This window comes from Bombyx mori, chromosome 13 (assembly GCF_030269925.1).
Source record: "Bombyx mori chromosome 13, ASM3026992v2".
Lineage (NCBI taxonomy): Eukaryota > Metazoa > Arthropoda > Insecta > Lepidoptera > Bombycidae > Bombyx > Bombyx mori.
The window spans coordinates 1045916-1070317 of record NC_085119.1 but is presented as its reverse complement, the minus strand read 5'-3'; the positions used below and the strand labels follow the sequence as shown (position 1 = coordinate 1070317).

At 45.3% G+C, this 24402-nt stretch overlaps 1 protein-coding gene across 1 annotated transcript in view; it reads left to right on the top strand.

The window, feature by feature from the left end:
* Positions 1 to 24402, top strand: part of LOC101738975 (neprilysin-4) — a 73961-nt gene that overhangs the window by 41020 nt on the left and 8539 nt on the right. Inside the window, exons 3-7 of the mRNA XM_004926319.5 lie at positions 18410 to 18552; positions 23072 to 23317; positions 23409 to 23611; positions 23756 to 23932; positions 24014 to 24121. Coding sequence (XP_004926376.1) covers positions 18410 to 18552; positions 23072 to 23317; positions 23409 to 23611; positions 23756 to 23932; positions 24014 to 24121 — 877 coding nt within the window. The remainder of the gene's footprint in view (positions 1 to 18409; positions 18553 to 23071; positions 23318 to 23408; positions 23612 to 23755; positions 23933 to 24013; positions 24122 to 24402) is intronic.

Sequence of the window (24402 nt, the reverse complement as noted above, 5' to 3'; positions counted from 1 at the left end):
AATTTCTACTACTGCGGGATCACTAGTATCACATAATATACAATTTACATATTTCAATAATAATTTACATCCATAAAAATTCGCAATAATTTTGGACTCTAATTTTGAGCAATCTACGCTTAGATTATTTAGTACCAACTAAATCTCCCTTCCTATCGCCGTGCCATTACAAAAACGGTACCACCTCGTAACAGGCTGATGCGATCACAACAACATCTGCCAACATCAAATTCCTATAAATCCTTGACTTTTGTTTTTAATATCAATCGCGCCGCGGGTCTTCGTCATGAATAAAGCATTCGTGAATTCCACCACAATAATTTTAGATTTCTTATTATCCTGTAAAATGCGGCTGCATTTCAATGGTCGATGAACTTTCATCGTGAATTTTTATCATTCGATGTGGCACCGGGCCTTATATTGCAAATCGCACCTATCTCGTTTTTTTAGTAAGATATGTTAGGGTCCTGAAGTGCTTGTGGCTACTAGTGCACTATGGTTTTATGCGGGATCATTATATCTTATCTTATACCTTTTAAACGAGCAATTTTTGTATATATATATATATAATCTGAATCTCGGAAACGGCTCCCACGATTTTCATAAAATTTAGTATACAGGGGATTTCGGGGGCGATAAATCGATCTAGCTACGATTTATTTTCAGAAAATGTTGTTTTATTCGTGTTTTCAATAATCAACTCTTCCCGACATCTATTGGCGAATAATAATACTATTTTACTTAATCGAGGGCAACTAACCGCTTTAAAGACACAAAAAGATGGCGTCATCATCTAGTGCGATTTATTCACGGCCAAAAATGAACATACAAATATTACCACGCATCGTACAGCCAACATCATGCGTAGTGATTGATGATAAAAAAGTGTATAGGAATCATTAGATTTTATTTGATGATTCAAATTAAAAAATCATTAATACTTCACAAAAAATACAGTAATTGAACGACCGTTTTCATTTAACAAAATGCTTACTTTTAGATTGTTAGAACGATAATGGAAATAAAGATGTTAAATTATTAGCAACCAGGGAGTTCACGGTCTACTGCAATTGTCTCTGCGACACATTATTTCACAACCTTTTTTTCTTTTTCGACATTTACTTTCATGAGTGGTGGATTCTATGCTGGATATGGATGCTGTGAGTCCGAGCGGCTTAGTAACACCTCTGTAAAGTAATGGTTTTTTTTTTTTTTTTTTTTTTTTTTTTTTTTCCACAGGAGAAAATCGCCGGATCCCCACCCGCACAGCAGGTGGGGTATGTGGGAGTCGAACCTCACTAAAAACTCCTGCCGCTCACAGCCGGCGCCCTACCCCGGACCGGGTGGGAACCCAGTCGGAGCTATTGAGACGGCGGGACAGGGTTTACGCAGTGCACATTACATCCATCCCGCCGTCCCCCAGACGCCGGACCGGCGGCCGCCAGCAACACGACCGCCGGTTCCCTCGGTCGACGGGCCAAGAGCCCGATTGATAGCGCCGCGCTACACCTTCCCCCGGAGCGGTCGGGGGAACGCGACCTACCACGCCGCCCCACGCCTAGGTTGCTCCCCGCACAAAGCGGGTGGAGCTCGAAGCCCTTAGGGGGCCAGGTGACGGACGGGACCCCGGTCCCGACCCCCTGCTCGGCGGCGGCGGGTTTCTGCGTAGTGAGGAGAGCTTTGCCTCACTCGCCCCGCCGCCTCCTTCTGCGAGATGGTGCACTCGCAGAAGTCGAGCATAGCCTTCCAAGACTCGTCGCCGCCAAGCATCGACGCCACGACGCCAGGCAGCGACAAGTCTGGTCCTATCTTTGCGACAAGGACACGGCGCTGCACCTCCCATGCGGGGCAGACAGCGAGCGTATGCTCCGCCGTGTCCAGGTCGTGTCCACAATGGTGGCACCTCGTCGTCGGCTCAGCTCCTATCCGGTGCAGGTACTTTCCGAAGCATCCGTGCCCAGTCAGCACCTGCACCAGACGGAAGGTGAGGCGTCCTCGGCCACGATTCACCCAGTCATAAAAGACTGGGTAAACCGCCTCGACGGTCCGTAGACCCCACGTGGGGTTGGCCAACCGCCTCGACCACGATTCGAGCACGGACCGCCGAGAATGGGCCTTCCGCGCCCGCAGCTCACTTTTGGAGGGACGCGCCACGCCCAGAGCACGAAGCTCACTGCGCCACCGATAGTCGGCAGCGAGCGACTCCGCCTCCAGCTCCCATGGCGGCGTCCCCGCCAACACACACGCCGCCTCGAATGAGACGGTGCGATATCCACGGATGACCCTGATAGCAACGGTGCGCTGCGGCCGGCGCAGGAACCGAGCCATAGTAGCCCGATTGCGCGGCTCAGCCCATACAGGCGCACCGTACAGGGCCATCGATCGCACCACCCCAGCGTAGAGGCGGCGTACAACCTGATCCGGCCCCCCGATATTTGGGAGCAGTCGGTTCAAAGAACCGGCCGTCCTCATTAACCGGGGGACCAGCTCCGCAAAGTGAGCACGAAAAGCCCACCGGCCGTCCAACACGAGGCCGAGGTACCTTAACTGCACCCCGACCCCTATCCGGACGCCCCCAACCACGATGTGGGCGTCGACAGGTGGCGCTCTCCGCGGCCCGTGAAACCACAAGGCCTCGGATTTACTGAGCGCCACGTCGAGGCCCAGTCTCTTTATCCTCCCGACGACGAGGGCCACTCCCGCTGTGGCGAGACGGGCAGACTCTCTATAATCATCCCCCCGGGCCACGACCAAAGTGTCGTCCGCGTAACAAATAACACGGAGGCCCGGGAGGAGGGCACCCCTCAGCACCCAGTCGTACCCGATGTTCCACAAGAGGGGTCCGAGAACCGACCCCTGTGGAACACCACGCACGACCGGAAAACGGTGAAGGGTCCCACCGTACCCGGTACATTCGACCGACCTGGCCTCCAAATAGGAGCCAACCAGCCGGCGGAGGTAGAGGGGCACTCCATGCCTCTCCAGTGCCCCCCCTATCACAGACCAGGGCAGGGTGTTAAATGCGTTGGCGATGTCAAGAGACACCGCCAGCGCCACCCCACCCCGTGAGACAGCCTCGTCCGAGAGGGCCCGCACGCGAAGTATCGCATCCACGGTCGAACGGCCCTCCCGGAAGCCGAACTGCTCCGCCGACAGGTCAGGTCCAACCCCGACCAGGTGCTGAACGATGCGGGCAACCAGAATACGCTCCAGCAATTTTCCCGCCTCGTCCAGCAGTACGATAGGACGATACCCGGCGGCTGTATCCACCGGGCGCCCCTCCTTTCTTAACAACACAAGTCTGCCCGTCCGCCAGAGCAACGGAAACCGTCCCGACTCCAGGCAACCATTAAATAGCTCCAGGAGCCGGTCCCCCAGGGCATCGAGGGCCAAGGCCAGCACCCGGCCATGGACTCCGTCCGGGCCGGGGGCCGTGTCCTTTGCAGTCATCCTGACAACGGCCACACGGAGCTCTGCCCCAGTGATACGGGGCACCTCAGCAGGGGCTTCGCCGTCGATGGCGTCCGACGGCTCACCCATAGCAGGGGGAACAAAACCCTCCCGCTCCTGCGGGAACAACGCCGAAACGATGTCCCGCAGCTGTTGAGGCTGAAGTCGCTCAGTCAAAGGGGGGGCCCACGGGCGCAGTTTGCCGCGCACCAGCCTATACGGGCTCCCCCATGGATCCGCTTCGAGCGCCTCCAAGAGTCTCTCCATGTTCTGCTCCTTGGCCCGCCTGATGGCCAGCCGCAGGGCGTCCTTCGCAGCACGATATTCGCCGTGCAGCCGGGTCTCCTCCTCCGCGAACGCGACGGGGCCGTCGCGCCGCAAGTGGCGGCGACGGCGGTGTCTAGCGCACCGGCGGCTCGCCCGAATGGAGACTGCACGCAGTCTCGCAATTTCGGGCGACCACCAGGGCGACTGCCGCCGTCCACAATGCCGAGGGCCGACCCGGGGCATCGAGGCATCGCATATGCGGTGCATCGCGCCGCGGAACCATTCGGCCTCAGCCTCCACGTCGAAAGGGTGTGGACGCATGGGCGTCCACGCCGCCACTATAGAGGCCTCCACCAGGAGCTCCTTCTTCAGGAGCTTCAATGCCCACCTAGGGAATGATCGGGACGCACTCCGCGGGGGGTTAACCCCGCGAGCGCCTGCGGCCGGCGTCGGCGCGGGAGCGGAAAGATCGAACCGGATATACCGGTGATCCGACAACGATTCCGCCCCCACCACCACGCCCCAGCCCAGGATGCGCTGTGCGATGGACGAGCTCGCGAACGTCAAGTCCACGATAGACTCTCCCATCCACCGCACGCATGTCGCGACCGAGCCCCTGTTAACGATACAGAGATCGGCCGCGACCGCCCACTCCTCCAACAGCCTACCACGAGCGTCCGTGGATGGGGAACCCCAAGCGACAGACTTCGCATTGAAGTCCCCCGCCAGTATCACCGAACGGGGAGAGAGGTGACGAGCGATCACCTCTAGCCCGTCCAGAAACCGCTCGAACTCGACGGTAGGCCGATTTGGAGAGAAGTACACCCCGATCACGACGGTATTTTCTAGTTGTACCGCGACGATCCCGGGGCCCCTGGTCACCATCGCCAGGGGAGGAACCATCGCGGATCTTCTTATATGTATGGCCGCCAAGCCATCAACGTCCCCAAACCAGCAGTCGTCCGCTGGGGGAACGAAGTACGGCTCGGCGACCACAGCCACGTCAATTGACCACTCCGCCATAGTCTGGAGCAGCATGTCCTGAGCCCCGGCGGAGTGGTTCAAATTTCCTTGGAGGAAGCGATAGGTGTGATCCATTAAGGCTGGACCACATCCATCGCCCCCTCCCCTACTCTATTGTCCCCGCTATCGGGCTCGAACGCCTCAGCGGGGGCCAAAGTGTCAGCCGGTGCTCCCCCGGCCGACCGCTTCTTTTGGCGCCGCTTAGCTTGGCGGCGCCAATTTCGAATTGCATTTTTGCCGGCCGGGGGGCATGCCTTGCCCCCGGTCCGGTGATCAGCCTTGCGTCCGGCCGCCGCGCATAGTGAACAATGCGGCGCAGCCAAGCACACGGCCGCCTTGTGTCCAGGCTGACCACAGCGGAAACACAGTCCACTGTGGTCAACCGCACTCACGCACCTGGCGAGGCAGTGCCCAGTGCTGAAGCACCTTAGGCACCGCCAGGCACGCGGTTCTAGCAGGCGCACGTGGGCTGCTATCCAGCCCACGCGCAACCTGCCCGGATCCCCCGACGGTCTCCCAGGCGGAGGAGCAGCCAGGGCGACGGCCGCCTCCACCGGGCAACGTACCCACACGGAGCCGGCCCCGGTATAACCAGAGCGCACCTCGCCTACGGTTATATTCTGCGGGGCACAGTTGCCCTGGGCAGCGACGGCCGCCGCCACCTCATCCCTGGTGGTGCAGTCGTCCAGGCCGGTCACTCTCAATTCAGCCATCTTGACCGGCCTATGCACCCGCACCTCCTCTTCAGGCAGAACCATACGGAGCCTTGCCGCCAGACGCTCCGCGATGCCGGCACTGTCGGCAACGGGACATTCTAGCAGCTTGGCCCCATTGGCTGTCTGCCTACAGCGGAGGCCCTCCCCCGCCCCGATCTCATCCAGGTCAACTGCCGCGCGCGCCCGAGCAATAACATCTCCGTATGTCATGCCCTTTGCTTTGGCAGCCGGCAGCAGCGTTAGGACCACTGCCGCCGATCGCGGCGCGCGCGGTGGCTTCTTTGTTTTTTTGTTTTTATTTTTATTTTTGGCGGCTACAGGCGCTCGACCCTGTTGGGGAGCAGCCTGGGCCGCCGTGGCCGCGGGCGCTCCACCCACTTGTGGAGCTGTCAATGGGGCCTTCTTGTTACCCCGCCGGGCCACCACGTTCCACCCCTCGTCCATGTTAGACGGAGGCGGAGACAGCGGACGGGGCTGGGGTGCTTGCGATGGTCGTTTCGCATTGGCACCGCCCCCCCGTTTGGTTCTATCCCGTCCCGGGCCCAACTTAGTAGCTGGAGCCCGTACGGGGGCGGGGCGAGCGGCTGGAGTACCCGACACCGCGGCATATGCCGGTCGCCGAGCGTCAGCCGGAGCAATGAGCTGCGCCTCCAGGGCCGCCAGCCTGCCGTCCAGCCTTTCTAGTACAACCTGGACAGTGCGACTGATGACCTCGTCCAGGCTGAACTTTCCAGCTAGCTCCCGTGGCCCCACGAGTGCCTGCTGCCGCTTGGTAACGGTCATCTCTCTAGTACGCGGTGACGGGAGACGTGGACGCTGCTCAGCCGCGCGCGGTGGCGGCAGCACAGGCCACCCATCGCCAGTCAGCGCCGGAGAACGGTGACTCCGAGGGGCCCCGGCGATACATGACGTCGCTGCCGGTACAGGAGCCGGAGGAGTCCGCAACCCAGTGGCCCGGGGCAACGCGGGCGACGGCGTCGACGCCGCTGCCCTCCTCGAAGCAGCAGCCTCATCACCGGGCTGCTGTTGGGCTTGAAGTAGTGCTCGAAGTCTCGAATTCTCCGCCATCAGCTGTACCACCTGGTCATTGGCGGAAGCAACCGAAGGCAGAACCTTCGAGACCTGCGAGACCACCTCTCGCAGCTTACGGCCAGCGGCTTTGGTCTTAGTGCCGTTGGCCGCATATGACTTGACGGTCCTCATGGCCCTGTCTATGACCAAGGCAGGGTCTTGAAGGCCGCCATCTTCCTCCTCTGTCGTTCGCCCGTTCAGTGAGGCGACAGACATCGACGCCGATGACTGCGCCGGTGACGGCGCGCCCCTCCTCCGGGCGGGTCTTTCTTTAGGTGGCGGCATGTCCTCCGCAGCAGAGGCCGCATCGGAGACTACCAGTACCTTCTCCGGCGGGGCATCTGCGCCAGAGGATGACGCTGGCTCCCCTCCCCCCTCGCGTGAGGAAACTCGCTGGGATTTCCTTTTCCGCCTTATCTTTTTGGCGGTTGTCTCTTTCGAGCCAGCCGCCTCGCTGTCACTGACGAGCCCAGAAGGCGTCAAGTCAGCGCTGGCGTATCTCTGTTCGACGGGTTTTCCGCTGCCCGTCACACAGCCCCCTTCGTCCTGGCAAGCTTTGCCCCCCCCAGAATACGCGGGGCTGCGTGCTCCCACCAAGGTGGAAGCACGGAGGGATTCTCCACCTAGAGTGGTACCCTCCTGGGGTAATTTTTTTAAAAACTTTGCCATCATTAATTTTTCCTTTGATATTTAACCAGGGGTCGGTCCCCTGGGACGGCCCTCACGACTGGACTCCCTCCAGCCACTCATCCCATCACCGGGCACGTCACAAGCTTAGGATTAGGGCATTTTTTATAGAGGTTCGCATCCTCGCGGCCCCTGCTAGGCAGCGGCCCCCGTCCCCTACTCGGTAGGGATTACGGTATGCTTCTACGAAGCCACGCCGGTAAACCGGTACCACCCTCTGGAGGGCCTTCCCCTGTAGCTGCCAAGAGGCAACCGGGGACATGGCAACCAGCGACCGGAAGGGAGTGCCCTCCGGTTCACTTCTCATCCTCTTGGGGTCTGCCATTACTGACAGACCCACACGTCTGACCATGATGTGGCCACGCCGGCGTACTGGTACCCCCCTCTGGAGGGCCTTCCCCTTTAGCAACCAGAGAGCTGCCGGGGACATGGCCTAGCATCCAAGAGGGCTCCAGAAGGGAGCCCTCGCCCCCTTCACGCACCCTTTGTCCAGCAAAGGTGGGAAAAAGGGAACACGGTATGCAGTCTACTTAGTTCGCGGCACCCCTGTGCAGACAACGCTGCTCCACGGTGTCGGGGTGCACGCTTAAGCCCCACCGCCACGACAAGGCGAGACCACGCTTAGTGGGGTAAAGTAATGGTGGTAGGACCTTGTGAGTCCGCACAAGTAGGTTCCACCATCCTGCCTATTTCAGCCGTGAAGCAGTAACGCGTTTCGGTTTGAAGGGTGGAGCAGCCGTTGTAACTATACTAAGACCTTAGAACTCATGTTTCAAGGTGGGTGGCGGCCGATATAGATGTCTATGGGCTGTGGTAACCACTTAACACCATGGACTATGGTGGGGTATAAGCTTGTCCACCTATCCATGCAAAAAAAAACAACCTTCCAACGTGATATCGAGTCAATGCTAAAAGATGGTCGGTGGTGATGACGTGATAATATCTATGGGATCCTGTAATTATGAAACACTAGGTCTCCGTAGTGATCTGGTCAACTTAAATCCTCTCCAATAAATAAAACTACAACCTTCAAAAGCAAATTACGGAACAAATTCTAAGACACAATAGCTATCTCTTAAAATCGTAGTAAATTACTCACGCATATCAAAACTAAACCTTCCGCGTTTTATAATCAGCATACATCAATAAATACTCAAAGGCGTAATGTATACGGACGTGAAGATAAAAAAAAAAAAACAAAATAAATCATTGTTTCATCGAAGGCTGTTCGCACGCATGACAAAGAAAGGCAGATGCAATTTCTTGACGAGTCCCTTATGAATAATAAGTTATATGCATAATTTAAATGTAAATCCTTTGTTTATGTCGTTTGGAGATGTTTATTTTGGTTCCGTGTTTTATAATTCGATGGTTTATTTACGACGTGCTTGTGTGTTTTATGCGAGTTTTAAAATCGGCATATTTTTTAAATTATTATTAGTCGACAGATCTAAATGAAATCAAGAGAGGCGTTTTCAATAAAAACTGCCTTCGATTAGTCAATGTGCCGACAGTCGTGTAATATTTCGATTTCTATTTGTGCTCACTATGTGTGGTCGCTATTTGTTTAGCTCACCTACCCGTCCTCGCGTAGCTGGAATAGCCCCTTAGGTTATCAGGGAATTGTTAGAGAAAAAAAGATAAATAAATGCTACAAAGGAGTTAGTAGTGTCCGGGGAATCCAGGTTTATTCCCGGATAGTACGTAGCGCGGGAGAATATTCTAGTTATTTATTTAAGTACAATTAAATTTAGCGGTAGGCAGCGGCTTGGCTCTGCCCCTGGCATTGCTGAAGTCCATGGGCGACGGTAACCACTCACCATCAGGTGGGCCGTATGCTCGTCCGCCTACAAGGGCAATAAAAAAAAAAAAAATTAAAGTTTCAGCTAGCTATTAAATTAGTCACACTATTCGAGGAAGGCAATCTATAGCGCTAGTTGCAAAATTAACATAAACAGTAATTTAATCTATAATAAAATCAGCAATATAATTCATTTTGATTCATCTCGTATCACACGCAACATTAAATGATATGAATCTAAATTGACATAACATGCTTGTATGAGTTCACGAAAATACAAGTACAATGAGTCATGTTATGGTCGCAGATTATATACCTATGTTTTAACTTTAAAACATTTTGAGAAAGTTTTGAAAATTGGTTAATACGTTACATCGTAAACCTATTGAATTTGGTGAGCTCACCTAGCCGGCAGTCAATGAACTTTCCTTCTCTAATCTTTGTTTTAAGGGCGCTTTGATATTTCGCTTCCTTCAAACATTGAATCTCACTTAATTTTTTGGGTTAATTAGCCAGCCTGACTTGTCGTAAATCGCGTAGTCCAACACCTATCGCGATGTTGTATGCAAATGCTTGTTGAAGCCTTCTGCCACACCGGGGGCCTTAGAATCTTAAGCAACAATTCTCTGAACTTCCAAAACATATTACGTGTCTGATTTTAGCCGATCTACTGTCGTTGTTACACGAAAAACATCATCCATAGATCTTGCGATAAAGACGTGTCGACAGAAATGAAGATCAGATATGTTCAAATTGTTTTAACCTATGCTGGCGGTGACGAATATGTTTGTTGAACTTAACGAAACAAAATATATATTTATTTTTTGCTTAGCTGGGTGAACAAACTTACGGTTCACTTGAAACAAAATGCCTACCAGAGCCCATGGACATAAACATGAATGACGTCACCCAGTTTAAGAAAAAAGTTAAAATTTTATTATACCTAGTCAGGTCATAAATTCTGTCACATGTTTAATGTAAAATAATTGAAACAAGTTTATTCATTATGTAACCATTCATATACCAAAATGAACTTAACAAAACATAGATTCTTATGACACTAAAGTTTATTCAAAATGACCTCCGTGATTTTGAATACAGGCCTTCAATCTGCGCCGCCAGTCGTCTATCGCAGCACGAACGAGGTCCATGTCAATATCGGCGGCTGCCTTAATCAAGGATGTCTTGAGTGACTCCAAATTGGGATGAGGCTTTGAGCACGCCTTTTCCTCCAAGTGTTGCCATATCTTGTAATCTAACGGATTCAAATCTGGACTGGAGGAGGGCCAGTCTTCGTGCCGGATGAAGTCGATTTCACGCGCCGCCAACCAGTCTTGTGTGCTCTTCGCTCTATGAGCTGGCGCCGAATCTTGTTGGAATACCCAGTGCCTGTTATTGAACATGGTATGAGAAACAGGTTCCACAAGGTTCGTCAGGACTGTATTTTGATACACAACTGCATTCGTTTTTACACCTTTCTCACAAAAATGTACCTCTGTTAAGCCCCAATAAGAAACTCCCAACCATACCATGAGCGAGGATGGAAAATGACCTCGCTGGACGCGCGGAATACGGTTGCTCGCTTCTTCACTACTGTGTGCGTACACCTTATCATTTTGTTTGTTGTAGCTCTCTTCTACGGTAAAAATTTTTTCATCCGAAAAAATAATTTCCCGATATTTTTTTCCCGCGTACCGATTCAACAAAGCGCGGCATCTCTTCAGTCTCAGGTCCATTAGAAGAGCATTCAAACGATGTCCTGTTTTTCTTCGATATGCCCGAAGCCCTAAGTCTTCATTTAACATCCTTTTCACCGTGGTTCTGCTTAACCCCATCTGAAGGGCCATCAGTTTCTGCTTACATTTGGGATTTCTTTGAATTCGCGCCTTCACAGCTTTTATCACTGCTGGAGTCCTAACAGACCGAGGGCGACCACTTCTTGACCTGTCATCTACACTAGAGTCTTCATTGTATCGTTTGATGGTACGATAAACGAATCTTTTGGTTATATTCAAATTTTTCAGTATGTTAAAAATTTTAATTGGCGCGTAACCGCAACGATGCAACGCAATAACTGCAACACGGTCTTCTTTAAGCGTCCACTCCATATTTAAAAATGAGTAAAAATCTAAAAGTATACATTTTTATTTTCATGAACAATTCGAAATTCGAATTCACTAAACTTTTTTGTGGCCAGCATTCTAAAAGAAAAGTTTTTACTGTGTGACAATACTTATGACCTGTAAATAAATGCCGCCACCCACCTTGAGATATGAGTTCTAAGTTCTCCGTTTTTACAGTACAACGGCTGCCCTACGTGCAGTCAATCGCGAGCATTTGTGAAGTATGTACCTATTACATTTGAAGGATTTGTACTTGCCTGCGGGATGCGAGCACCCTTGCATTGCTTGATATGAATGCACCGGACGACTTATCAGTAACCGTACTCGTCGAACTCGGCAAAGAGTTTGACGTGAAACCTTACCCATGCATCAGTCCGCTGAGTTTCTCGCCGGATCTTCTCAGCGGGTCGCGATTCCAATCCGGTAGTAGATTCATTCGCGAAGAAGCTGCTCTCGAGTTGTTAGGTCTCCTTCGGAGGCGCTCGGGCAGCTGTAAACAAATCCCACCCCTCCTGGCTGAGCCTTTGCTCGCCCACCTGTCCTGGTGAAGCTGGAAAGGCCTCCGAGCCACTAGTAATCCTTCAATCATAAAAAAAGTCTTATCCTTTAGACCGCGACGTTCTAAGCTTTTCGTAAGTAGCACAGGTTGTGACAATCACTTACCGTCAGATGCGAACGTAAATAAATATATTAATTACCTTTGTTTCCAATCAAACTCATTTTTATTATTTGCTTAATTCGTGACGAAAATTCGAGACGTGAAATCCATTGAAGCTCTCTCATACGAAATTACCTCAAGGTTCGTCATTGTTAAGTGCGATGAAGAAAATTTTGAAGCGTGGAATATAAATACAATGGTAATTGAGGTTGCAAATATTGAAAACTGAGGACGCGGCGGAATCGGGTCAAATATTTTTAATCTAGAAACTAGTCTCCTCTATTCATTCGTGGCCACAAATACTACAAAAGTGGTCGAAAAGTCGAATATAATAAATTTGTAGTCGTCGCGGCCTAACAGATAAGACGTCCGATGCATTCGTGTTGAGCGATGCACCGGTGTTCGAATCTCAGGCGGGTACCAATTTTTCTAATGAAATACGTACTCGACAAATTTTCACGATTGACTTCCACGGTGAAGGAATAACATCGTGTACTAAAAATGAAACCCGCAAAATTATAACTTGCGTAATTAGGTACTGGTGGTAGGACTTCTTGTGAGTCCGCGCGGGTGGGTACCATCACCCTGCCTATTTCTGCCGTGAAGCAGTAATGCGTTTCGGCTTCAAGGGTGGGGCAGCCGTTGTAACTATACTTGAGACCTTAGAACTTGTATCTCAAGGTGAATGGCGCATTTACGCTGTGGATGTCTATGGGTTCCAGTAACCACTTAACACCAGGTGGGCTGTGAGCTCGTCCACCCATCTAAGAAATAATAAATATATATATATATATATATATATATATAAACAATGTGAGATTAAACGGTAAAAGTAGTTTAATTAACGCAATCACAAATCTTATTAGATCAACACTGTACTACTTTATTCACAGTCGCGGGTCTTCCTGAATACACAATGTCCATCCATTTAAACAATAATTAAAAAGTTAAAGTTAAGCAGCGGTCTTAAAGAGTGATGCGACTATTCGTTGTTCGATTTTTTTGTTTAGTTCTGGGGCGTTTATTCCTTTTTAAGAAAATACGCGCATAGTTTGGAGTGCATAACGACAAAATGACAAAATTTGACTTTTACCCCGAATAACTTTTGTAGCACACGTAGGATCGATGGGGATTTTTAAAACTTTATTTGTAACTAGCGAACCCGGCGAACTTTGTTCCGCCTTAGAGACAATAAATGAGCAGACTTTTGATCAAGGTCAATTTTTTATTTGGATAATTAATGTAAATTAAAAAAGCAAGTATTTTAATGATTCTTTATTGGCCATGTATTTTAGTTATTATTATTATATTTTCTTGTTCTTCTTCAATCCTTTCACTCGCAAAGTTTCGAATCCTAGTTGCATTTCGTCGGGAAAGATTTGATCGTGTTGGTCGCGGCATGGCTTTCTTAATGATTGCCTATCTCGGCACAATAAGCTAATAGAAACTCGAAATAAACACATCAACCGGTCAACCTCAAAATTCTACTATAATTAACCATAAACTACATTACGTTTAGCTGTCAGTTGCGTTTTGTTATTCCATATATGTTGCGTTTTGTTATACCACATTTTATGTCACATCCCACAGAAACGTGATAAAAAGTATAATCTTGACAAACATAAAAAAACATACAGTTGAATTGAGAACCTCCTCCTTTTTTGAAGTCGGTTAAAATAGAACTAGATGTAGTATATGCAGCACTCGAGAATAGGCTCATAGCTCCGATCTCTCGCAAGCCCGACATCGCTAAACCAAGAGCAGATATTTCTAAAAATAAATAAAAAACATCCATTGCATAAATATGTTTTCAAAATGCCAAATATTGGCTACTACTATTTTACATGCCCAATCTCGGATCTGCAACCTTTACGGTTACGAGTATGGTGATGAAAGTTCTTCACTTGTGCCACACGGTAATTAAGAGCGAAAGTCGAGTACCCGGCAAGGAAATGTTACTTAAGCCGTGTGTACGTTAAACCACTAGAACTGCATTTAGCTTGGACCAGGATTAAGTTAAAAACGCCAATCGTTTTTGGCCAATTAATATGAACTAGTGGTCCCGCAGAAGTCGAATTTCGATTTTTATCAATTGAAATTTTATGTTTATAACAAAAGTTTGGCAATTGACAATAAACAAAGAGTATATTTATATATATGTGTTGTCAAATACGTGGTGGTGTGTGTAATGTTTTCTTTATTGATTTAATGTATCTTTTATGCATTATTTAAAAAAATATATTAGCGTTGTGCACTTCTTCTCTATATTCTCTATAAGTGTGGAAAATTTCATACTCCTCCGTCCGCGCAATTTTCGTAAAAAGGTATAATATCACCCTCCTTGTATGTACTAAGCTGTGGTTGGACTGTTACAGTCCGGCCGTTGAAGATGCGTCGAGCTTGCGATGATTTTTTTTGTATTTTCGTTCACTAATGATTATTGTAGAGAAATATGTATGTGTAAACTTGGATTGAGTATTCTTAATTTTGCGTTAAATTTTGTGTTCATTTTATCAGGTTCTCCCAGCGGCCGGTAGGATGTTATTTTGATGTTAAGCAGTAGCTAGCTCCAGTCCATAATTCCGATAATATAAATCTGGACTGCCAATCACTATTCTGATCTTCTTTAACCGAGGTTCTAAGAGATTCGTTGCCGTAGGCTAGTATGTTGTCCATTCAAGACAATGCATCCTTCTGTTAATGTAAATATAAAAAATCTTTGTTCATAAATGCTTATATGAGGAATGCAGAAATTAAGAAAAAGAAAGTCATATTTTCCATATAAAGGTTGCTAAGCTGAATATAAGATAAACGTAATTATATGAAACAAAAAAAGATTAAAATACATAATCTTGCAATAAATTTAAATTATATAATATACATACAAAACATTTGGATGAAGCTTGAGGAGTTCTAAAATGGCAAGGGGCGTGAACAAAATTTGCTCGGTAAACAGCATCAATACAGTAAAATTGTTATTATTTCGTAACAGTAATAAATAGTACAGCTAATAAATTAATGAATATTAAATCGCTTGATCTTGTGACCGAAGGCTGGCCATGACAATGGAAAGCAGCGGCGCACCCGACGTGATCCGCATTAATCGCTCGGTAACCGCGTGCCGAGTCAACCTGATCGAGTTAATGCCCTAGGAAGTAGCAATGGACTTCGAACAATAATTGATAATCTCATTGATTCTTTAATTTTGTTGGCCTTCTAAGGCAGTGTTTTGTATTGGATGCGGGTCAATGAACGCTTTATTAGAAGTACTATATAATTGTATAGTAATGTATATAGCATAAATGTTGCAGACAAAGTTCTGCTTTTTAAGGCAGGTGGCATCGTCTGGAATTATAATCAATCATCATCAACAGCCCACAGTCGTCCACGGCTGGACATAGGCCTCTCCCAATCCACACCACTGAGCCCGGTCTGCGGCTCTCCTCATCCACTTCTTGCCGGCCTGGGATTAGGACCATAATAAATATACATTAAACATAAATTAATTATTGGCAATTAATGTTCTTTTTTAATAATTTAATATAATCATAATTGTAATTTTTAATTTAATATCTAATGGTAACATAACTGGCGGCACCCACCTTAGGACGTGAGCTTTCAGTTTCAAGCCGAAAAAGCTGTTACTTCAAGATTGAAATGGGCGGCAAAGTGTATCCAAATTCCAACGAGATCTCAATATACCTACTTATTGTAACCTAATTATGTCCGATATACTTATCGTACAATATGTTCACGAATTATTCCGATTAGCAGTCTGTTTACAAAATATGGACACGGATAATGAATAATAATAGTCAATGCAAAGAACTTGAAAAATAAGTTATATTTATGGCGAAACATTTGATTCCGTCACTCTAGAAGAACTCTAGGAGGCCATGATCCCCGGGCCTTTAACAAAAAGCATTGTACATTTTTACAAAAAAATAAACATTTTATTATTTTATTTAGAGTCGCTTAAGACTTTAGAGTATTTAAGCGTCCTAAAATGGTGACCCAGACATGAAATAAATTGTATTATTTAATCAACGCAACTCTACGAACGAAACAAAAGCGGTTCTAAACATAGTATACAAAGCCCAAATAACAGTTTTAGGTTCTTAAATTCAACACACACATCAATTGAAAGCAGAGCGTGAAATTAACAATACATTACAGTTAGTCTGAAAACATATGCGGCCCACAAACAGCAGCACAAAGAGGATAACACAAACTGCCCCAGTGATCCATACTAGCCGAGTAAAGACACCGTTACGATTCTCAATAGAATATCTCTTTTATTGAACACATGTCCATACATCTCGGGTTATGTAAATTCTGTATTTTTAAAGCGCATTGTGCTGGTCTTTGTAACCGTATTCTGTATACAATAGTACTGATCTACATCAACAGACCGGCGCGGCGGTGACATAACTGTATTGTTAGTTTATTGAGGACTAGCTGTATCTGCGACGTCGGCTTCGTGAAATTTAACGAAACATTACTTTATTTTATATTAATTTTAGAAATAATTAAAAAAATAGAAGTAGTCTTACTCCTTATTAGTTTAGCTATCTGTCAGTGAAAGCCCCGTCAAAATCGGTCCAGCCGTACCAGAGAAAATTGTAAAAGATGTTATTTTGGTATATGTACCGTACCTTTATACATACATTCATATGTATGTAGTAAAAAGCGGTTATTTTAATATTACTAACAGAAACTTCCATTTTATTTATTTGTCTAGATTTATTTAAATTATGTTTCATCATCAGTTGTGTGGTAGGACCTCTTGTGAGTCCGCACGGAAAGGTACTCCCACCCCGCCTATTTCTTCTGTGAAGCAGTAATGCGTTTCGGTTTGAAAGGTGGGGCATCCGTTGTAACTATACTGAGACCTTAGAACTCATATCTCAAGGTGGGTGGCGGAAATTACGTTGTAGATGTCTATGGGCTCCAGTAACCACTTAAAACCAGGTGGGCTGTGAGCTCGTCCACCCATTTAAGCAATAAAAAAAAGTTAAGTTTCCGTCACTTAAATTCCAAAAAAAACATCTGATGAGTTATTCCCGTATCACCACTTCCAAAAAGATTTGCCGTCATCCAAATACCTTGAACCTCAACCGTTTCTACGGACGTGGCTCGAATGTACGATGCGGTGATAGAACATACCACAGTCACCATTAACATGACTACATCGTGTTTAATGGCACTTCTTAAAAACCAATATTTTTTTACGTTTCACTGTGGTTTCATGACGAATTTTTATTATAGTTAATTTTAGTATAAATACTTTTGTTTTGCTGTTTGGATTTCCTTTTAAATACATTTTGTTATGTGGAGTTGATGTCAAAGAGTCTTTGCAAGTACAATATATGATTAAAAGATACGATTCTTCTACGCATAAATCTTAATTTTATTCCACATCGCACGCATATCGGTTATTATCAAGAACGGTATGATTTGATTTTTTAAAAATCTTGAAAGCTAATCATAAATTCACGAATGTTGCTCGAGATACCTTCGCAATACTTCACACAAAAACCTACAACTTTTCCAATTGTAAAACTGGAATCCTATATTTATAGAATACACATGTAATATAATTGTGCCACAATCTATACAATCTTGCGTAATAACGTCAACTTTACAGTTTCCTCATTTCAATAAATAACAGTTTATCACAAGTTATATTCAAACGAAAACAGTGAAAGTGCTATTTATAATAATAGAAAACGCGGTTGTTTTGAAAACACTATTATTTGACGATAAATGTTATGTTTGTTGTTATGTTAATGGCATCTACCACTTCCCTATCATCAGTTCGAAGTTGACACTCAACTTTAGTTCCCATCTTACTTATATACCTAACTACCTCCATTCACATAGCAGAAGTCGTAGCGCGTTTTAAGATTCCAGGTAAGATTAGAAGTCGTCGTGGCTCAAAGAGTAAGACGTCCGGTGCATTCGTATGTAGCGATGCACCGGTGTTCGAATCCCGCAGGCAGGTACCAATTTTTCTAATGAAATACGTACTCAACAAATGTTCACGATTAACTTCCACGGTGAAGGAATAGCATCGTGTAATAAAAATCAAATCCGCAAAATTATAATTTGCGTAATTACTGGTGGTAGGACCTCTTGTGAGTCTGCACGGGTATGTATCACAACCCTGCCTATTTTTGCTGTGAAGCAGTAATGGGTTTCTGTTTGAAGGGCGGGGCAGCCGTTGTAACTATACTGAGACCTTAGAACTTATATCTCAAGGAGGGTGGCGCATTTACGTTGTAGTTGTTTATGGGCTCCGGCACGGAATAGATAAATAAGGTAACCTTATTTATCTATTCCGTGGGCTACGGTAACCACTTAACACCAGGTGGGCTGAGGGCTGGTCCACCGATCTAAACAATAAAAAAAGTAATGGTTTACGTTATTTATTACAGTTATGTATTACGGTTGCATGTACGGTTATATTCTGTCGCGAAGTAGTTTTAGCGTTCTGAAAACAGCCTAAAAGGTCTCTAAAACTGTTTTTCAATCATCAAAGCGACTGGCCAAATCATCATGAAACAAAAGGTCTCTATCTCTATCTATTTCAATATCTTTTTTTTTTTTACAGCGAACGAACAGTAAGATGGTCTTCGGTGCTGATAGGAGCCTTAGGTGTGTCTCTGATCGCTCTCGCTATATACACCACAGTGCTGGTCCTCACGGATTACAAGAACCCGAAGCCCTGCTTGAGCGAGGCTTGTGTCAACACTGGTGAGTTTTACATAAACAGACCTGCTATATTTCCTTTGCCCTAAAAATTTCTTTTTGCTGATACTACACGGATTTTTTGGTGCTTTTAGGTACCTCAAGCACTGGTCACCTTGCTTGCCGAACCCGTCGCTTGCGACGAAGGGCTCGACAAGTAAATTAACCCATAGACACAGCCCACTGAGTTTCTCGCCGGATCTACTCAGTAGGTCGCGTTTCCGATCCGGTGGTAGATTCTGCGAAGCCCTGCCCTTGCTAGGGCCAGTGTTAGCAACACTCCCGGCTTGAGACCCGTGAACTCACCTAGACGTCAAGGTGAAGCTAAAATAGCCTCTCAAGGCTATCAGCATAGGGAAAATATGGGAAAATATCAGCTTAAAAAAATTATTCGGATACTCACTGATAATGGAGCACGGGGCAAGTTCACAAGCCTGGTTTTGGCACGATCCAGTCGCTGTTTCCATTGTCGTTGCCCAAGTACGAGGGCGGCACTGAAAATTTCGGGAATTAACGAAGTGACACAACATTACTATTTAAAAATGTATTTATTGCTTTTCGAAGTATTCTCCGCGAAATTTTACACATTTTTCCATACGATGGAACCAATAATTGAAGCAACCATTCCATTCGGAAATTGGGGTCTCCAAAATGGCCGTTTTGTAGGCGTCCACAGCTTCTTCAGGTGATGAAAATCTCTGTCCACGCAATTTATTCTTTATTTTAGGGAAAGTATAGAAATCATTAGGGCTTAGGTCGGGGCTGTACGGCAGATGGTCTAATAATTCTATGTTTTCTTGCTCTAAAAACTCATTTGTTCTGTGCGCGGTCTGAGAACTCGCATTGTCGTGATGGAGGATGATGCGGCGGTTGCAGTTCTCTTTACGGAGTTCAGAAACGACCTGTGGCAAACAAATGCTAGCATACCGTTCTGCATTAACCGTTCTTTGTCCCTCTAGAGGAATAGTCATAACATGGCCGGTTTTGGAGACAAACGTGGCCACCATTTTTTTTGCAACACTCCGTGAACGAAAAAATTTTGTTGGCTTTAACTCATTTTCGAACACCCAAACTCATGACTGGTTTTTTGTTTCGGGTTCGTACGCGTATATCCAGGATTCGTCACCTGATACAATGTTGTATACAGCATTTGAGAATCCTGCGTGGAATCTTTCGAGAGTTCTGACGCACCAAGTAACGCGAGCCGCTTTTTGCTCTTCACAATGCGGTATCCATCGGGAAAACAACTTTTTTACACCTAATTGTTCATGCAAGATTATTTGTATTTGACTCATGCCAATGTCTAAAGTTGCCTGAATTTCGCGGTACGTCACATGTCGATCTTCCTCAATCAGCTTACGCACAGCATCAACGTTTTCTTGGGTGACTGCAGTTTTTGGACGACCTTGACGGGGATCATCACTGAGCTTGACAACGTCCACGTTGAAACTCAGCAAACCAGCGATAAATGGTGGTTTTGGATGGGGCTTCATCACCAAATGCAGAAATCATACGGTCAACACACTGTTTTTGTGTTAAACCACTTCGAAAGTCATAATAAATCATCGCTCTTGAATTTTCTCGAGTCAATTCCATTTTCTCAACGACTAAACAAGTTTGACAAAACCTCGTGACAAGACCGAGAATCTTTTTTTAAATAAATAAATGGTATTCGATTTTTAAAACCAAGGAGTTTTCAATTAAAAAGATTTTAATATGACAGGAACAGTGGAAATATTCCATTCCCGATACTTTTAGTGCAGCCTAGTAGAACTGAAACTCCAATTCTGTGTCTTTAAGTCGATTATTACCAATCGCTTTGCCAACACCAAGCTTAGAGTTCAGTCGAGAGTCTAGGGTCCACGAATATGGATGCGTGTACTTGTAAAACAAATCAATCAATAAAAATATTATATATACCTATCGAGTACATCATTGTTCCAGGGATATATTGTAGAAAGGTAGGACTACTTTGTGTCCAGCCCCGACAATTGAATTTAAACTTATAATAGTTATAATTATTTCAATAATGAATTATTTCATTAATAATTAGTCTTGTTTCATTTTTTAGTTTCATTCGGTTAACAGACAATTGGTTTTAAAAAATGACTCAGGAACAAAGATAACGCACATTGTTATTATTTTCTAAATAAACTAATTAATGCCGATTACGCGAACGAATAAATACTTAGTGATGGATGGATTCGAGCCATTTTAACATTATAATGAGTTTTATTTACAATTATTATTGATCACTGCGAAATATTACAAGTATGCCGTTCTTTTGTGAAGATACGCTATTGCAAAGCAAAAAACAGTTTTGTTATACAAAAATAAGTTTTATAGCATTTAATTAGCATTGGCAATAACAATTCATTGTAACATCAACATAAACATTTATTGTGTAAAAAACTTTTAATTACGTAACATTCATTACATGTAATTCCACGCGGACAAAAATGGCGGGCGTTTTTTAACCGGAGACATTGTTACGTATTTTACCACTTTGTTATAATTGAGTTCCGTATAGTTTGATGCATATATCTAGCGGAAAGGCTATTTGGTTTAAGCGACATTTAGCTTAATACTCGGCACTTATCTTTGTAATTTTATTTGGAATTCGTATCAACAATTCGTTGTTTTTAATTGAACTTCAAGTTTTTTATTTTTATTTTAATACGGACGGACGAGCTCACAACCCACCTGATGTTAAGTGGTTACTGGAACCCATAGACATCTACAACGTAAATGTGCCACACACCTTGAGATATAAGTTCTAAGGTTTCACAGTATAGGTACAACGGCTGCCCCACCCTTCAAACCGAAACGCATTACTGCTTCACGGCAGAAATAGGCGGGGTGGTGGTACCTACCCGTGCGGACTCACAAGAGGTCCTGCCACCAGTAATTAAGCAAATTATAATTTTGCGGGTTTGATTTTTATTACACGATGTTATTCCTTCACCGTGGAAGTCAATCGTGAACAATTGTTAAGTACATATTTCATTAGAAAAATTGGTACCCGCTTGCGGGATTCGAACACCGTTGCATCGCTATATACGAATGCACCGAACGTCTTATCTTTTAGGCCACGACAACTTCAAACAGGATATCGGTGAGATCGGCACTATGCTAATAAAATAATACCTACTTAGATTGATTAAATTTAAATTTCTTGTTAGTAAACAAGATTTGTCATTGTTTTTATTTTGCGTTTTATAAAACAGTGCATGTGGCTTACTAAGTTCCAATTTAATTGCTATGATTGAAGCAGAAACGTCATTAAGTAAATTTGTCGTAAACAATATGGCCGTTTTAAAATTTATGATGCATAATGTTGTATTTCGTTTTATTGGTTATTTATATTTGATAAGTGTTGTTGTTGTACAATTTTTACCGTATTTTTGTCTTCAATGAGTGAAAAGTTTTGACCAGTCAAAGTCAATATATTATTTTGACTAGATTTTGACTAATAATTATCGATGAGTTGTTGTTATTTAAATACAAAAGTTTCATGGAATTAATTAAAACTTAATTTGTTGAAACATTTTTACGAGATTTTTCTAGAGTTCTAATTCTTATGTATTATAATTCTACCATCATGTTATTGTATGTATTATTGTTTTATCGTAATTTTCATTCTCATAAAAAATATTATAGATTAAACGTTATTTAGGTATGTTTACACGTTTTAAAACCGATTTAGTTGTCACAACTTTGCAATCTTAATTGTTTTTCTTGTGCTGTGAGTATAGGAGCTGTTTTTTAACGTTCTCGCTAGTTTTTTTCCTACCTATGCTGATAGCCTTGAGAGGCTATTTCAGCTTCTCCTTGACGTGTAGGTGAGCTCACGGGGCTCAAACCGGGAGTGTTATTAACACTGGCCTTAGCAAAAGCAGTGCTTCGCAGAATCTACCACCGGATCGGAAACGCGACCCACTGAGAAGATCCGGCGAGAAACTCAGTGGGCTGTGTCTATGGGTTAATTCACTCGTCGAGCCCTTCGACAAGCCCTTCGTCGCAAGCGACCGGTTCGACGAGAACGATGATCGGTGCTTGAGGTACCTAAAAGCACGGTTAATGAATCGTTTCGATAGCATAATATTTAACTGGAATGTGTATGGAGTTGGAACGTTTGCCGCAAGGGGCGCTGTTCCAATTACATACAGTGTTAACTTTTACGCTATCGAGAACGTTAAATAAATCGCACCAAGCACACTGAACAAGCAACTGTCCGACACTTCGACCCTCGGGCTTGTATGTCATGCCAATGTCCTTACTCCGCATCTCCGAACACCCACCGCATGAATCTTGAAATTGGAGACCCTATATACATATACTGGAGCCTTATACACATCGTGGTCTCATTAATCATTAAATTTGTTGTTGACCACCTCATTTAATTTTAGCCCATTCTCCGAGGCTCAATTCTCAGTACAAATTTAATCTTCACGTCTAAGCTAATCGGATAATTTAAAGAAAGTATTGATTACGCTACCTTTATATTTATTTTTTTAAACTCCAGCGTCAAGAGTATTAGAAGCCCTCAATAAGGATGTGGATCCGTGCCACGACTTCTACGAGTTTGCCTGCGGAGGCTGGATCAAGAAGAACCCAGTACCAGAATGGGCTACATCTTGGGACCAGCTGGCGAAACTACGCGAACAACTAGTGGTAGATCTTCGAGAAGTTCTGGAGGCTGCAGACGACGAGGGTCTTCCACAGAGTGTGATCAAAGCGAAGAGCTTGTATAGAACTTGTATTGATACCGGTGAGCTTAAACATAGGCTAAACACGAAATAAAGTTATCACAAACAGCTTATGTTAATTACCCTTAAATATGTAATCGATTCTTGTTATAGATAAATTGGAAGCTCAAGGGATTAAGCCCATCCAGGAACTTTTAGAAAAACTTGGCCTGCCTCCCACTCCACCAGTGAATGTCAGCGCCAACTTTACATGGGAGGATGTAGCTGGACGCGGAAGAAGGATGTTAGGCCTCAACGTGCTTCTCAGCATTCAGGTCGCTGAGGACGTGAGGAATACCAGCAGAAATCGTGTTGTGGTTAGTTTATTTTAAGCTCCTAGCTCCTATTGGCAGCATGTTCGCACAATAAATTCCTGTTCCAATTTAAAAAGAATACAATTATTGCTAATTCAAAACGGTTACAATATATACAACCATAGCTGATAATCTCTTGTGATTTAGATCGAGCAAGTCCCTCCAGGCTTCAGCGAGCGCTACCTCCTCCGTCCGGAGCAGTTCAGCCACGAGATAGAACAGTACCATTTATACATTAAATCAGTGATCAGCATCGCCGACCCTGACACCGACGCCGAGAAGTTTGCTGATGACATTGTAGACTTCAGCAAGAGTCTAGCAAAGGTATTGGAACCTTAATAGTGTGAAACTTAAATTATAATTATAAAATTTACGGTGTTATTGATGGTAAGTAATGATTTGCAGATAATGACCCCGGTGGAGGTGCGGCGCGGTGGCACTCATCTGTTTCACGAGGTTTCCGTGCGGCAGTTCGTGAAGGGTTCCGCCGGCGGACCCGCGCAGTGGGACCAGGTGAGCACCAGGGGGACCGGCGAACCGCGCAAGGGGGCTGTGACCCTTTACGAGTTGGTAACGAGGTATAGACCATTTCCACCGTCCAGTGCCCAAGCGCTCCGGATTTACTAGCAGAGCTGTTGTTTTTTTTATTGCCTTTGTAGGCAGACGAGCATACGGCCCACCTGATGGTAAGTGGTCACCGTCGCTCATGGACGTCAGCAATGCCAGGGGCAGAGCCAAGCCGCTGCCTACCATTAAGTACTCTCCGCAAGCCTCGTTTGAAGAAGGACTTATTA